Raw genomic sequence first — 16927 nt, 5'->3', positions numbered from 1 at the left:
ATAGTAGAATTTTTGGAAGAAATTGCAATTTTTATATATGTCTCCATTATGCAAATAGTCATGGCATTTAAACCTACATTTCGGCCTGACAGTTTTTTCATTAATGTTGAGGATAACATTTGTTAGTGTCATTTGCTGTAAAATTTTTAGTTTGAAGTTAGTGCTTTCACAACAAACTTGAATATTTCTTCCAGTTTGTAAATTTTACAAAGAAATTCCTTGATGTATGATTCCATTATTTTTGTGTTATTCAGATATAAATGCACTTACAGCAACTAAGCAAAATACAGATGTGCAACAAGAATGTCTTCTGCAGATATCAGGTCATGGATTTTTGACAGGAAAGAGAATATTCATAGTAGTGAATACTTTCTGCTGTTGTATTTTATTTAAATTTTGCCACAGTGTGCTAGTATCATGGAAGATGCACATTCAAGGTTTCTGTTTAGTTCAGCAGTCCTGGGCCTCTGGGGTTTTCTCGTATTAGTGGTATTTTTATGCTGTAAGTTAATACAATGCTTTCCTCATACAGATTTCAGCTTTGGCACCGAGGCAGGGACACCAGCTTCTACTGATGTTGATGCAATTTCGGGACAGCAACAAAGTGCTGAGGAACAAGAAGTGGCCAGTCTAACTACACTCCACATAGATTCAGAAACAAGTAGTCTCAATCAGCAACCATTGTCTGCTGAAGCTGCAACTATTACTGGTAAAGTAGATTTAAAATAAAAAAAGTATTTATTTCAGAAATTTTTCACCCATCCTGAAGAATGCAACGTCCAGCATCTGCCAAGAATGCAGATTAAATTCTATTTAAGATGATTCCCTTATTTCAATTATTTTTTGATTGCTATTGAAAAGTAATATGTGAAATAACATAAGTGGAAAACCTTTGTCTAATTTAGTTATCCATGGTCCTAAATGTATTTTAAACCCTTCATGAGAAAATCTATACAATTACCAAAGAGAAACTCTTACATCATAATGTATGCTAGATCACTTATAAATGTCCTTCTATTACTGGTAGTTAAATAGTTAATTTTCATGAATTGTTTTTGCTGTGGAAGGCTTTCACAATGCTCCTTCAAACCAGTGTATCATATTGAAGTATCTTGGGATTCTTTTATATGCATCCATCTTAATATCACTTTATATTGTCTGTTGTGTAACTGAGAGGTTTTATTATGCAAAATGTTACTTATTTGGCCATGTAATATCACTTTGCACTTGTATAACTGAAAAGTGATGCAGTTAACCAAAATTGAATGGGCTCCTGTGTGAAAGAGAGAATGCTTCTCTATGAGGATGATCTGAAAGAATGATCTCTGACCAGATTTTGTACATGAGAAGTAAAGATGGCCATAGTCATTTTCATACTCCTTGTTCCATAGCTGTTATATGCTACCATTCCTGTTACAACCCCAGTTGTAACAAGTAACAAGTTGCAACAGTTGTCTATATTTCTATGAAAGCTTATACCTACATACTGTGTCTTGTTCTCTGTTAGATATCAAACTCTGTATTTTCAGAGATATGGAAAGACATGTTTACTTCCTCTGCCATAACTTTTTTAAAGTGCCCTTCTGCTGAAAGAACCATGGTATTAGCTTTCATGGGCATTGTTGTTCAGCTTGTTCCACAATGTTCAGCTTGACTTGTGTTCTCTTCATTTTTCTATTTGCTGTGTGCTTGTTGAAAGTCCTTGCTGTAGATCTGTTCTTTTTCTGTTTGTTTGTATGTTTTTATATGTTAATAACTTCATTACTGTTTGGTATTTTTGTCCAAGTGAGCACTATAATTGAATTGATAAGATTGCAATTAGTGACTGAGTTGTCTATTGAGAGATTTTGTGGTTAACCATTCTTGCTTGAACCACTGTTTTATAGAGGCAGCTCTTGTGTGTCACATGCTTTTAGCTGGGTTTCTTGAGGAAACAATACTTGTGCAATTGTTTTGTCTATCTGTGACTGTTCTGTGCACCCAACAATATTGCAGCCTATTGTCTAATTTTTGTTAAATTGACATTTAAGAAAACAAAAGGATGTTATTTGCTTTGATGTTTTATAAAAGATAGGCACCTATCTAGTGAAAATTGCATGTATGCAGACTCTCATGATGGAAGCTGCAATGTGAATTTCACTATATTAGATGTCAGAAAATCAATGCAGAAACTCAACCTCAAAACACACTTATGATAAGTTTTCAGTGGTTCTGCTGATCAGAAAACTACTCTTCCTAAATCTGAAGGGTTTGGAAGCATAATTTGGTTTTGGTATATGGGCATTATATCATATTCTAAGTAAATGATAAAGTTGACTATTGTCTGCTGTTTACTAGTCCTAGAGCAAGTTGTACCTGTGGAAGTCTCAGTCAAGGTCGGATCCACGTATGCTGGAGTATCTTTTAATGACAGACTGCTGCAGTTCTTCAAATTTTCCATAATTGTTTCTGTCCATTCTCTTCCATCATATGAAAATCTCTTTCCTTCCTTCCTCTGCTCCCTGCCTTCCCTGCCTGCTCTTTCTTTCCATCTCATTCACTTTCTTTCTCTCGCTATCCCACTCTCTTTTAATTTCTCTCGTCCTCATTAGTCTTTCTTGCTCCTTTTTTGAACTACTTTCATCTGTCCCCAACTAATGAGCAGGATGGAAATGAAGTAAGAAAATACTTCTTTGAACATCTTTGAAGGGTGTATTTTAGTTTATCTCCGTAAGCATGTGGAAAACTGCTGGTCAGCAGCAAGTCACATGAGACAGCAGTCTGTGTGGGAAGCAGTAGCGTCCCTCTATCCTGCAGAGAGGTTTTGATTGAAATTGATAGTAAAAGCTTTGTTGTCTTAGCCATTTAAAGGAGATAGAGACCTTTGCAGTTTAACAACATAATAAAGATTGTTTTCCGCAATTTCTATTCTGATAACAGTGATAACATTTTCTGTCAAGTTCTTTAAATAATTTGTTCTCTTTATAAGAAAGAACACTTCTCTCAAATGAGAAATGTTCTTCAATTATTCTCACAATAATTTGGGGAAATTACTATTTAAAAGACTCACTTTTCAATATCTGTCCCTTAAGTTCACTTTATCACTAATACTGAACTTTACACATAATATTTTTGTGTCCCTGTTACATTTATCTAAGAACTAAAATTAATAGGAATTCTTGACTTTACCATGTGCTGATGTGTAGAAAAGTCTGCTGTGAATATTTGTTCTCTTTTTGTCTGCCATGTGACTATTCTGGCTAAACTCAGCTATTTGTAAGCATCTTTAGACAAATTCAGGATGTGAAACATAAGACAGTACAGAAGAAAAATACAACTACTTACTCCTCCACTGATCACACAGTGGAGACCACATTAATGCCTGGAGAGGTTGCTCAGAGGCTATCACAGAAAACCATCTTTGTAGCACTGTCATTCAGATACTTGTTATTTCCTGTTTTACAGGAAATAAAACTGCTCTAACTATCCAGAACTTTCCCATCCTATAGATTTTCTCTGCTCAATCAGTAGATAAACACCGAAGATTATCAGTTACTGATTTGAGTTTTTATATATATTATTTATATATTAACTTGCATGCATCTATAACCCTGGAAAAACATTTGTTCCAGGAAAATTTTTGCTTAAACTTTCTGCTAGAGAGAAATTTAGGTGAGGGAATGTGATGAGAAATTTAGCTGGTTCAAAATACTGAAAGTGCCACAAAACAACCACATTTAGAATTATTTGTGCTTAAAACAGAGGTCTGCTAGTCCACTTACTTGTCTGATTTTGATGTTCATCTTTCAGTTTTTCTGCATGTACTTCGTTTTCTTTCAGAACACCACTCACAGGGAGATCTGCTTACTGTTTTAGATCTTTCCTTGGCCCAATTTGATACATAAAAGCACCTCAGTTTTCTGTTAATGCTGTATTTAGACAACATTTCAATAGCTCAAGAAAATAGAAAAGGCTTTTAAGGTAACTGTTAAAAATTACATTTACAGGCTCTGAAAGTGCTTCTCCAATCCAATCTGCTCTTGGATCCCGATCACAGACACCCTCTCCTGCCACTCTGCATGCAGATCATATTGAGCAGAAGGATCTGCAGCTGGATGAGAAGCTCCACCACTCTGTTTTACAGACGCCAGATGACCTAGGCAATATCTGGAATAGAAAATACAAACTTGTTCTTTCTTTCTTTCTTTCTTTCTAATGCAATGTAGTGAAGTAGCTAATATCACATGAGTTGTAAACAATCATGTACAAGGCTATTTCATCTGCACTTCAAAAATATTTAATTACAGTGATTGCTTTGAAAAGTGAAAACAAAAACCTTTTGCATTTTAACCTGCATTTCATTGAAATATTTGGTGGTGGATTACTAGTCCACATATAAAAGTTGTTCTTTTAGTTGCTTAGAATTGTGGCAGCTTAATCTAGTGGTGGTCCTGCCATTGATGTACAAATAATAAGATACAATTTTATAATCTTATAATTTCTCCTTGCAAGTTTGGTTCATTTCCCTTCCATAGATAAACCAATTTGTAATTACATCAACTATCTTAGCTATTGAATTCTGAGATACATCTTCTTTGTAAATGCGATGTGAATATTTCTCCCACATTTGGTCTCATGGAAACAAAAGAGTGTCTGCTATGTATTTCAGACCCTATGTCTTTAAGTAGCCTACTGATGGACAGAAAGATCATTTTGCTTTGTACTTCAGAATCTACAGCCTAGAAACCAATAGTGTCTCTACCACACTGGCCCAGAATTTCAAAAGAAGAGCCTATGTGATTAGGTTGAATTCAGATTAAATTTTGATCTGGTATGCCTGTGAGGGCTACAAGATTTTCAGAAGATCCCAACAAATTATCCACCTGAGGGGGTGGAAAGAAGATTCTGAATGCCTGCTGCTCTTAAGCTGGCTCATTATCTAGGATTTTGTGGCTGTTGAGGTAGTTAAGCGTGACCTGAGTAGACTTGAGCCATCATAATCTATTGAAGGTTTCTTTATATGGACAGTCTAGATAAATCATCTTCCACCTAAAAAGGAATACTTTTCACATAACACTGATGTGTGGAAAGAGCTAGGTGTGTGTTAGGACTGTGGTGCTAAGTTACTGAATGTTCCCTCTCCACTCATACAAATTAACTGTTTAAAAGACAATAACTAGAGACAAATTTAGTCACACTTTTCTCTTCAACTTGGAATAACATGCTTTTCTAGTAGATTCTGGAAAAAATAGTCTTTATGTATTATTAGGGAAAATGTAAAGTTGAAAGATAATTTTACTTGAAAGCATGCAGGTGGGGTTCTGGAGATTCATTGACTTCAAGGAATGTAAGTAAATACTTAGAAGAGGAGTGGCCTTACTAGGTCTATCTATGAAATGTTATTTCATGAAAGAGTGTAAGAAGCAGAGCAGTTCTTCCTCTACAGAGTTTATAATAGACAAAGCTTAACATATACAGTGTTGAGGTGGCTGAATGAATAAAAAATAGCTTATTCTGAAGGCCCAATCATTCAGTTTTATGAGGAGTGTGTATTTAATAGTTGTATCAGAACTTTTCCAGTTCTGGAGAGGTAGACCTCACTCTACTTTTTTTTCTTCCATTACAGAAACTAGTGAATTCCCCTCAGAATGTTGCAGTGTGATGGCTGGGGGAACACTTACAGGATGGCATGCAGATGTTGCTACTGTCATGTGGAGGAGGATGCTAGGAATTCTGGGAGATGTCAACAGCATAATGGATCCAGAGATTCACGCCCAGGTTTTTGATTATCTGTGTGAACTGTGGCAGAATCTGGCCAAGGTAAAAGAACTGAACCTTTTCTCCAACCTGACCTGTTTGGGTAGGATTTTCAAAAGGAAAAGAACACTGCCATATATATTTCCTGTAAATAATTATCTTTCTGTTTTGTTTTTAACAATCACAGATAAGAGACAATCTTGGTATTTCAACAGACAACCTAACTTCACCATCTCCCCCAGTTTTAATTCCACCACTGAGAATTCTAACACCATGGCTCTTCAAGGTAAATTTGAGCACTAAACTGTGATACAGAAATAAAAGTTAACCCTAATGTAGAAGAGTGTTTAATGTAATTTTTTAAATTTATGAATAATAAATATTGTTCTAAAACTGTAGGCAACAATGCTGACTGATAAATACAAACAAGGAAAGCTACATGCTTATAAGCTCATTTGTAAGACAATGAAACGAAGACAAGATGTTTCTCCAAACAGGGATTTTTTAACTCATTTCTACAATATAATGCACTGTGGACTTCTTCATGTTGATCAAGTAAGTTAATTATGAAATTCAAGATAATATAAATGTTATGACTGAAAATAAAATTCTCTTCTCAGAATTACTCAATGTATTTTCATCTGAGTAATTTAACTTTGTTTTGGAAATTAGTGCTGTGATTGATACTTTTTCTAAAAAGAAAACTTTGATAAATGATCCTCGTGTTCTTGGCTGTATTCAGAAATGCTTTTTTTGTAGTCCCTTTCAAGCAAATGTGAGGGCAGAAAAGGTACTCTCTCATTTTTTATTGATTGTATGTTACAGATTGAAGTATGCAAGAAAGAGAAGGAAGCAGATCTCTCTAAAGTCTACTGTTCTTCTTACTTGCTCCCTGATGCAACAGTTTAGCTAGTAAATTGTGCTCACTACATTGGAGGACTTTGTTTCTACAGCAAGTATAGGAACCAGCAAACTGAGATGTACTGATCAGTGAGAGTAGACCATTTTTATAGGTTTTGATATTAAGAAGTATGAAAATATTGTGTGGCTTAAATACTTTATAAAGGTTTGCAGAAGTGTAAAAAGTTGGGTTTGTGAACATTTTTGAGGAATGATTGTGGGCATGGGTAGATCAAAGGTTCAAACAACCCTGTTTTCTTTAAGTGGGAAGAATAGAATTAGTCCAAAATTATTCCACAAATGACTATGGATAGGACAGACCTCCAGTTTCTGTCCTCTAACAACCATTTTTGCTGCTTTTCTTGCTGAATTGAAGATCCTCCTATGACATACTGCTATTTAGTTGGATATTACTACTAGTGGAGAATTATTCAAAGGAGAAAAGGGGAGGGGTGCCTATCTGTAGACTTGGGATGATTTTTTTTTACAATTAAAGCATTTTATACTTTTTTCCAAGTACTTTTGAAAAAAATGCAACATGTACAATGGTTTTTGAAAGTGCCTCACTAAGTCTACAAGAACATAATATGCTCTGCTGATTAGCTCTTACCAGAAATGTTACAAAACACTTTATTATCTTCCTTCAAATTTTGTTTCCATATGGGTATATGTAAGAGGCCAATACCTTTTTTAAAGTTATAGTCAGGCAATACTTGATGGAGAGATTAAGCAGTTGTTAAGGTATAATAGATGGTTATCTTTCTATGTCTTTTCTGTACCCATTCAAATGAATGGTTAATCAGTTACAGAACTCTTAAAAGCTGACTGTAAATTAATATGAACTATTGTCTGAGCTTAAAATTATCTATAAAGTATACCAAGTTTACTTACGTTAATATGAGTGTACTTAAGGAATTTATCTTTTTGTGCTACTCTTCTCTCATTAATGAGTGTTCTACTGGCCACAATGAGTTTTCTTTCTCACATTTTTGCTTTCTACTTTTGATAAATACCTTCCTTTTTTCTTTCATTCTTCATTTGATTCATATTGATACTCTTCCTTTTTTCCCTTTTCCTTCTGCGAGGATATTGTCAATACAATCATCAAGCACTGCTCTCCTCAGTTCTTTTCACTTGGTTTACCTGGTGCTACCATGCTTATTATGGATTTCATTGTAGCAGCAGGAAGAGTGGCTGCTTCTTCTTTCCTCAATGTAAGTATTCATCAGTTAATTCTCATTTATGGGTGACAAAGAATTTGAGAGAATACTGAGCAGTATATTTCTCTTTAACTAGTGTTTTAAATTGATCCCAGAATTCAATGTAGTGTTTATCAAATACATATAATGTTAATGATTTATTCTAGAGCACTACACATTCCTCCCCAGAAAATATGTGAGGAATACAAAGATTACTGTTTAAGCAGAGAATCTTATTTTAGAGTTACAAAAAATTGTGACTGCCATTTTTCTGTGCTTGAAAATATTTTGAAGTAAATGTCTATTTTTACTATGATTTCATTTTAAAAATGTACTTATTCCCCCATGTCTCTGCTATGAAATGACTTTTATGATCAGGCTTGAGAACTCAAATGTGCTAGTGTTTGCACTATTTGGATTTTTTTTTCACATTTCTGATTTTGTTACTCAGGCAGGTTCAGCCTTATGTAGTAATACTGATGTGATTACCTAAGTGCTGTTGGCTGTCCATACTGTACTCTCTCAAATCCCCCATAGTCTCCTCCAAGTGTCTGTGAATTTTGACTGTTTCTTCATCAATCCCTCTCTAACCAGTTATGAAATCCGGTCTCCCTCAAGGTACTTATCTGAAGCCTCTGTTAGCTTCTTACACTGTAGCCTTTCCTGTTCAGCAATGCCTCATGTCACATTTAGTAGTTTTCCACGTCCTGGTCAATTAGCTGAACCTAAGACCTGAGCCCCGTTAGCAGCTCAGTCATTTGTCTGTAGTCCTAACAATTCTTCTGCCTCCTTTTTACTGTCTTGGAAAATGAGAACAGGGGTGCATGAGTAACAGTCCAAGGAGCTGAGGTCTCTGTTTACTCAGCTTTGCAGGAGCTCAGAATTTCCAGGAGAAAGGAAATGGCTATATACAATTTCAACCATCATTCTCTTTTAAGGAAGCTTTCTGATTGCAGTAAGAATATATATTTCTCCACCCCCCCTTTTTTTTTTCAGGCACCAAGAGTTGAAGCACAGGTTCTTTTAGGATCTCTAGTCTGTTTTCCCAATTTATATCGTGAACTACCAGCTCTTCACCCAAATATTCCTGACATTGCTGTGTCTCACTTTACAGATGTTAAGGTAGGAATTTTAAGAATACTTGGCTAGTATTCTATTAACCAAATACATGCCTAATATTGTGCTTTTGCAGAAAATATTAAGATTTTAAGATCCTAAAATTTTTTGAAAGTAATTTCAAATAGATCATAAGACTCAAGATCCCATAACGTCTTGTCAAACTTTATAATTCTAAACATACATTATAATTGCTATTAACTTAATAATAAGGTGTTTTCTTATGTTTGTAGAAGGAAATGATACATTATCTCATCCTTTCAAGCCTTCTCTTACTAGGGTGATTTGCAGGTATCAGATTTAATTAGCTGAGACAAAAAGATTGAGAGGTTTAAGATTCGTTATTTAATTTATTAAGACAATATTATTTATTTCACAACTGGTGAAATCTGCCTGTGTTCCTAGAGGCTTTAAAAAATTTCTGTACAGTAATGTGTTCTGTACAGCAGTATGTTTTTCCTTCAAAAGGCAGATATTAGTGGAGTTGTTACCTTGTCTGCCATGACACAGAGTTAGGTAGTGTGACAGTATACTGAAACTGCACAGAGCAGAGTTTGTGTGTCTAAGAAAAGCTCCCCTTAAGTTTTCCAAACTGCTTCAATTTAGGGAGAGATGATGACTTGAGAGCTGCTTTATACCTTGCTCCCCTTTAGAGACTGATTTTAAATTCCTTCTTTCTCATTTCTATTGTAGACTGGCTGTTTACATGAACTAAATTAAGGGCAGCCTACAGCTTTAGGGACATTTCACTGTCATTATGACAAAGTTCTTATTGACAGCATTCTTAAGGCACTGTAGGCACTTAGTCAGAAACTAGCTGAAAATACTTTTTAAATCAATGATTTTTTTAAAAAATGCTTGTTTAAACCTAAAAATAAACGATTCTTTCTGTCGTACCCTTTAGCACTACTCAAGATAGCTTCAGGGGGAGTCCTTTACTGTTTCTTTTTTTACACTTGATATTTTATGGAAGTGCTTTGACAAGAATTGGATACATGGCTCAACAGGAGAAATTAGGACAGTAACGTGTAGGATATTCTTGGGGTGGCACACTAACAAGTATCTGGGACAGGCTAGATATTTGGAGCAGTGGTAGGCAAACAATTCATCTGACCATAATGTAGAGACTCAGCTAAGCAATATGCCTGTGTGCACAGTAATAATATTTTGATGCTTTCTGTGATGGAGGTACGTGTAAATCAGTGAATTTTTCCTCTTCATTTTAGGAACTCATAATTAAAACTGTGTTAAGCTCAGCAAGAGAGGAGCCATCTGGTCCTGCACGGTAGGCCATACAAAAAGAGCTTCTACATTAAGAGATTGTTTTCTTTATTAGACTTTTTTGAGGTGAATATATTAGAGAGCTAAAGTATAAGTTTGTTGCATTTTAATAAATTTTTTCTTCACCACTGTCAAAACTGTGGTCCATGATGTGAATTTGAAATTGTTTGTAAAAGAGATATTAAATGAACAAACTGGGCTGGTCCAGTCCAGTATTCTTTCTGTGATAGTGGCTAATAGGAAAGGGTGTAAATAAGGGTAAGAGAATAAGCTTTCCCAGCCTACTGTGGTGTTCAGCTCGTGGATTTTCTGGACTAGAGAGGCATTCTTACTTTGATTAGGACAAGATTATTTATGGGGGCGGGGGGGTAGGTTTTTTTTTTTATTAGATCACATTATTTAATTTGAAAAACAGAAATAATCCAGTGTACATGAGTTCTTAGTATGGTATGGACAAGAAGCAGAAAAAACTGAGCTCAGCATTAAACTAGGAATGGTTGCTCTGATGCTTAAACCTAAGCATCTTCTTCAAATAAACAGCTCTGGAGAGGATTATTACCAGTTTTCTCTTCTGTTTCTTAATTTGCTTAGGATTTTATTCCTCTGTACCCATCTTCAGAAGCATTCAGTTACACAGTCCTGTGTATGGGATTGGAACAGGAATCTCTAATGCCACTAAGGAAGAGTGCATTTGTGTGCCTTATATATTTGGAAAGAGTGAATGTATATGTCCAGCTAATATATTCTCACTTAAAAATACTAGAAGTACATACCTGAAAAGCTACAGTTCTGGAAAATCAGCTTATTGAACCTTTAAGCAGTTTTTTGGAAAACCAAGAGCAGTTTTCATCAGCCCACTTACCTCTTTCTTCATGTGAGCTGATAATATTTCTCAACACAGGAAAAGAGGGAATATCCTGAGATCGCATTATTTTAATTTTTCATGTTACAAAACTGCTTTCTAAAAGGCATAACACTCTCCACTTTGCAATTTTTCTTTCAGTGACAATGTACAAAATAGGGTGGATTTACACTATAATGTACCATTAAGTCTTGTATGTATTTTTGGTGTCTGTAATCATTTTCGTGATTCTATGTGGCCTTAAAATCCTTTTTCTACAGCACAGGCTTCATAGCCACTTCTGTTTCTTTTCTTGCCTACAGGTTTTCCTTCCCAGATGTAATGCATTGCAGGTCACATGACCAGCTTTCTTGTTGTCAATTTTGGATTGCTCTCCAATTTTATCCAGGATTTTGAATCCTGAAGTTGTTTCCAAAATATTTGTAGACTGTCTTTCTGAAGAAGATAAACTAATGGGTCGGAGATGGCTTAAGCTAGCCCCTTAACATTTCTGAACATTTCTGAAATTTCATCCATCTGTTGATTTGAACACATTTATCTAAATACTCTTTACCTTTACACTTCTTTTCTATTTCTGTGAAGAAACAACAAAAGTTAATGCACTAATCACGATATGTGTACTGTCTCTAGGATTCGTTTACCCCTCCTCTATTCATCCTTGTTTATTGTCCATCTAAAACAATGTGAATTTCTCTGAGAGAGTAACATTCCTCTCTCATCTCTGTGTTTCAGAAGTTCTAAATATGAGCAGCCTCTTGTGTTAGGGTGGAGGAAGCTCCCACCCCAATTTTTGCTTTGTCTTAAGAAAATATAAGTATTTCTCATATATTGATTTCAGATAATATTTTTAATCAAAACACACATAGAAATGCAGGAGTTTTTGATGTCTTTTGGATATTTCAATTGCTCAGATGGGTGCTTCCTTTGCCCTTTCCTATGCCTTCACCAGCATACTTTGGATTTCTTGATCATTTTTAAATAAGTTACAGCACTAGAAGGGTTTTTGTACAGTTGTTTTGGAAATATTAAAAACATTATTGTTGTTATATGTCTTTATCAAAACATAGTGAATCATAAAAATTACACATTCCTATAGAATGTTTCTTAACAACTTGTCCTCCAACATTGTTTTACAGATGTGTTGCTCTTTGCAGCCTTGGAATTTGGATCTGTGAGGAACTAGTCCATGAATCACATCATCCTCAGATCAAGGAAGCATTGAATGTGATATGTGTTTCTTTAAAGGTGAGAGAATTAAATTTTTATAATGTATATTGCTTTTATGTGTAAAGATACTTTGCATTTTCAAAGTCATAATGACATTTTAGCATCCTTACTTTGCAGTCTCATTTGCCATCCTTACGAAATAGAGAACTCAATTTAATGAGTGGATCTCTGAAATGCCAAAAGTTCATTACCCTTCTTTAAGTTTGGAGAGTATGATGTGCCTGGAGGATAAGATAGTGGATCTTTATTCTAACAAAGTCACTAGCCACTCTAACCACATATTCTCACTACGTTCTATGGATGTTCACTTCTGAGTTCAAGTCATTGAATTATGCAATACTGCCTCTTAGGCCTGGCTAGATATTTAGTGACAAATGCAGAGTACTTATACTGTATGCATGGAAGCACCAGAAATGTGTAATTTGCTGGGACAGAGTCCTTTTTTATGCTTGTTCCAGGAGCTGCATATTTTTGGCTATATTTTTCCTTGATTAGTGTTTTTGTTTTCCTGCTATTTTAAATATTTTTGCATTTGTTCTTATTTTATAGAATAATTAGAATATTAGTAAAAAAATCTTGTTTTTAAGCACTTTTCAAATCTTCATGTTTGTGAGCAATAGTTTCAACTTTTTAAATGTTTTCCAGTTTATCTTCAGAATCTATGTGCTTCTTGTTTGCATCAAAATTCTCTGAATAATCTAGTCTTTCTTTATATACAGATAAATAAAAATTAGAATGTACACCTATTACACATGACTTCTGTCGGATGTTGGGGAGTGTTATTTTCTTTTAAGCAATGGGAATCTGAAAAATATCTTAGCAGATCAGCTGCTCACATCCTGTGAAGCGGGATTTGAATCTCTGTATAAGGTAGCTGCAGGGCTTTTAGTATTAGACTCTAAATTGCAATTTCCTGTTTTGCAAAATCACATTCATTCTTTGCAGCTCCACTAATACCTGCTTCCAGTGTTTTCCCCTTGGTTTTTAATAAAGCTTAACTTCTGCATTTTATCAAGTTCCTGTGTAAGTTTGGTATAAGGCAAATGATGTTTTATCTTGCTGCTTCAATATATCAATATTTGAACTATTTTTAATCCTGAAATTCATAGTGATTTATGTTCTTTTTCTCTGATGTATTTATTAAACCAATTATTTGTATCTCATTTATATTACACGTAAATTACTTTTTGAATGAGAAAACAAAGATCTTTATATTTCTACTTTGCTTTTCCTTGTGTTGGCAAAACCATCTAGTGCACATTGTCTTTTTTTCCAGTTCTGAGCAATGGTATACATTCACAATTGAGTCTAATAACAAAATGAAAAGTTCATTAATTTGTCATGGGAGAAATAAATTAGCTCTAATTTGTTACCTTAGCAATCTCCTGGCTACCAAGTAGTCAGAGGTTGGAACTCCCAGAATGGATTATTTTCTTATTTTCAGGAGAAATGAATGGATAGGGAGCTATAGGCCTAGTCCGACTTACTGATAAGTTCAATTGAACAAATAACATTGAATAGAAATGTTAGGAGCAATTACATGCTTATTTTTGAAATACCAGAAGCATATTCAGAGCTGCAGTTCAGCAGTTTGCTTTGGATATAGCTAGTGCTTCTCCCAGCTGTGTAGAATACTGCTCTGTCTACATTTACCTCTGATGGGACTTGAGCACAGAGGATTTTAACCAGCTATCCAGACCTATGATTTTGTTCTGCTTCTCTCAAAAATGCTGCAGATACATCACAAAATTGTGTTATACAAATCTAGCTAAATGAGGGCTAAACAATAGGTTATTTTCAAGTATGGACATGGTTAAATTCCTCATTTAACATCCAGAAAGATGGGATCCTTACAAAAATTTACATTATGGTAAGACTACCTTTCCAAGAAAAACCCTGAGGGATGGGAAAGAGGCAAAGTGCCATTGGTATCTTTTTTTTCCCCCTATCAAGTGAAATCTCAAAAATTATGTCCGCAATTTCTGCTACTAAATATAAAAGTGTTGAATTCTTATGCTTTATAACATAGGACATTTCCACAGACAAAGGATGGCAGGTGGAATGTTTATGGCATCATACAAGTGTTTCCATGGCCCCTCTGAAGGTTCTTGTAAAAGAAGTCAGAACCAAATAACTGACTTGAGAGGGGTGAATTGTTTCATTACCTGACAGGTAGTTAGTGAGGCTGCTTGAGTTCAGGAAAATGTCCTTCCAGAACCCACAGCTCTCAGAAGTGTCTGTTCTAAGGTGCCTGAGTGTTTGTCATGGTTCAAGCCCAGCTGGAAGTTAAGCACCATGCAGCCACTCACTCAATCTCCTTTCTTCCCACCCACTGTAGTGGAATGGCAAGGAGAATAAAGGCAAAGCTTGTAGGTTGAAATGACAACAGTTTAATAATCAAAAGCAAAGTAAAACAACGTAATAATGGTAAATTATAATAATGATAAGAGAAAGAAAACCCAAGTGATACATTATCTCACCACCTGCTGACCGATATCCACTTCCCAGCCCCAACCAACCCCCTTTCCAGATATCTCCCCCGGTTTATGTACTGGGCATGATGTCCTAGAGCGTGCAGTATCCCTTTGGCCAGTTTGGGTCACCCATCCCAGCCATGTTCCACCCAGTTTCTTTAGCTCACCTTCTCATGGCTGCAGCATGAGACGAGAAAAAAAATCCTTGACTTCTGCTAAACAGAACTGAGCAAAAAACAAAACATTAGTGTGTTATCAACACCATTCTCATTCTGAATCCACAACACAGCACTGCAAGAGCTGCTAAGAGGAAATGAACTCTACCCTAGCTACAGCATTCTTTTGAAATGTGATATATTGACCATGCTAGGACAGCTTTCTGTAGCACATGAAGGATTTTATCTATTTCAGCCAACCCCCATATTCTTGATCAAAACTTCCTCCCTGATACTTTTCACATTAATTAAAAAAAATTGTGTGCAAGATTAGATTTTAAACTTATTCATATTCATTACTTTATACACTTCATGTGAAATTTATGTCTCTGCTTACTTTCGTTCCTTTATTTAATTAAAAAAAAATAAATTCTCTTCAACCAGAGGGAAAAAAAGGTTGACTGATTTGTGTAAACCAGCCAGTAATAATAAAAAGTTATTCATTCAGCTTGATTTTAGACCCTCTTTAGAAAAAGAACCATTAAAAATTTAAGAAACTACTACCATTCACTACTTAAAACTTTGGTTTTAAGTAGTGAATGGTCGATTATTCAGTCTCCAGGTCTTTTTGTCAGGTATTATTTTCTTATTTGCAGTGGTCAGGATCTCTGTTTTAAGCTACCTCAGTTTGTGCACCCCATTTTTCTTCTTCAGTGATTTTAGGGTTTTCCTGCAAGCTTGTTAGGATGTTTTTAGCAATCTGGATTTGAGCTCAAGTTCTGTAATCAAATTGTCATGATTTCAGTTGGTTTTTTTGGGTTTTTTGTGGGGTTTTTTTTTTTTTTTTTTTCCAGTTGCCGCTCAAGCTTGAGCATTAGAATCTATACCCTGCTTACTGTGCTCTTACAGAGTACTTTCACAGCATGGAGAGAGGCTGTCTCATGAAGGATAAAAAAGTAATGATAGTCTTGTCATAAAGTTTGTAAAGATTTGGACGATTTGTGAAGATGTGAGACGTTTACTTTTTTGAGCTAAAAGTCAACAATAATATGAAATTGCATCCACTGAGAAATAGGGAAGGTCAGAACACGAATTAACTACCCACTGTGTACTCAGGTTTCCAGCTCCCTGGATGACTTGCAAGAGCCATTCATAGTCTATCCTTTTGCTTACATAGATAACACAAATAAAAAATGGTAATTAAATCTTTGTACTCCAGACTTTTCCTTATGCTTGTACCATTTCTTTTCAAGACTTTAAATGTAAAAATTGATAGCTCTGCTTTGATAAGAAACACTGACCCAGAGCAGAGTCTTCTTCCAGTGTATTTTCAGTTTAAGTTTTTTGCAATTCAAAACTTTTATTCTAAAATTTTTATTTTCTATTGAGGCTTCATTGCCCAGGCATTTCAGCTTTCTAAAGCTTCAGGGTTTTTAAGTTTTGTGAGATGCATCCCTCCCTAAAGGGTTAACAGAAGTGGTCTGAGTAAGAAAAAAGCCCACGAAAGCAAGAAATTACATCTAAGCATTTTTACAGCATAATTGCCCTTTTTTGAGTTCAGAAGTAGAGAGCCATCTTGCAGCACATACCAGCACATACCTGTGACAGCTTCCCTGCTGAATGTATTGAGATTGAAACAAGTCAGATATGTTCTTAATAATGAATTCACTTGTAATATTAACTTTGTCCTTGTCACTTGCTGCACAGCTTAATGTTTTAAAGCAAGTGCAGTGAAGGTAAAAAAACTCAATTACTTGTCTTGTGCATCAACAATTTCGGGAAACACATCCCTTTCTTTTAATTTCTATGTTTTCCCAATTAGAAGTGTGAACAGGGCATCCCCCCCTAGGAGTGGGAAATAGTTGTACAAATGCGTTCCCTTTTGCTTTGACCGGTGCAGTAACTGTGGAAGGCAGGCTGCAGAGCAGCAGCCTTCTCCTGCCTTTAAAAGAAAAGCAGAGTTAAGCACAGAAGCCA

At 35.3% G+C, this 16927-nt stretch overlaps 1 protein-coding gene across 8 annotated transcripts in view; it reads left to right on the top strand.

Moving 5' to 3' along the window:
- The window catches only part of RALGAPA1 (Ral GTPase activating protein catalytic subunit alpha 1), a 132502-nt gene that overhangs the window by 52209 nt on the left and 63366 nt on the right, over positions 1-16927 (top strand). For 6 of the 8 annotated variants that reach the window (XM_050975868.1, XM_050975863.1, XM_050975866.1 and 3 more), the window contains 9 exons: positions 533-709; positions 3987-4139; positions 5606-5799; positions 5924-6022; positions 6136-6291; positions 7722-7850; positions 8832-8957; positions 10178-10236; positions 12231-12339. In XM_050975868.1, coding sequence (XP_050831825.1) covers positions 533-709; positions 3987-4139; positions 5606-5799; positions 5924-6022; positions 6136-6291; positions 7722-7850; positions 8832-8957; positions 10178-10236; positions 12231-12339 — 1202 coding nt within the window. The remainder of the gene's footprint in view (positions 1-532; positions 710-3986; positions 4140-5605; positions 5800-5923; positions 6023-6135; positions 6292-7721; positions 7851-8831; positions 8958-10177; positions 10237-12230; positions 12340-16927) is intronic. The other 2 variants (XM_050975865.1, XM_050975867.1) reach the window with 1 other exon arrangement.

The sequence above is a fragment of the Serinus canaria genome, chromosome 5, assembly GCF_022539315.1.
Source record: "Serinus canaria isolate serCan28SL12 chromosome 5, serCan2020, whole genome shotgun sequence".
Classification (NCBI taxonomy): Eukaryota; Metazoa; Chordata; class Aves; order Passeriformes; family Fringillidae; genus Serinus; species Serinus canaria.
Note: the sequence above shows the minus strand (reverse complement) of the source record. Positions and strands in the feature narration are given on the sequence as shown.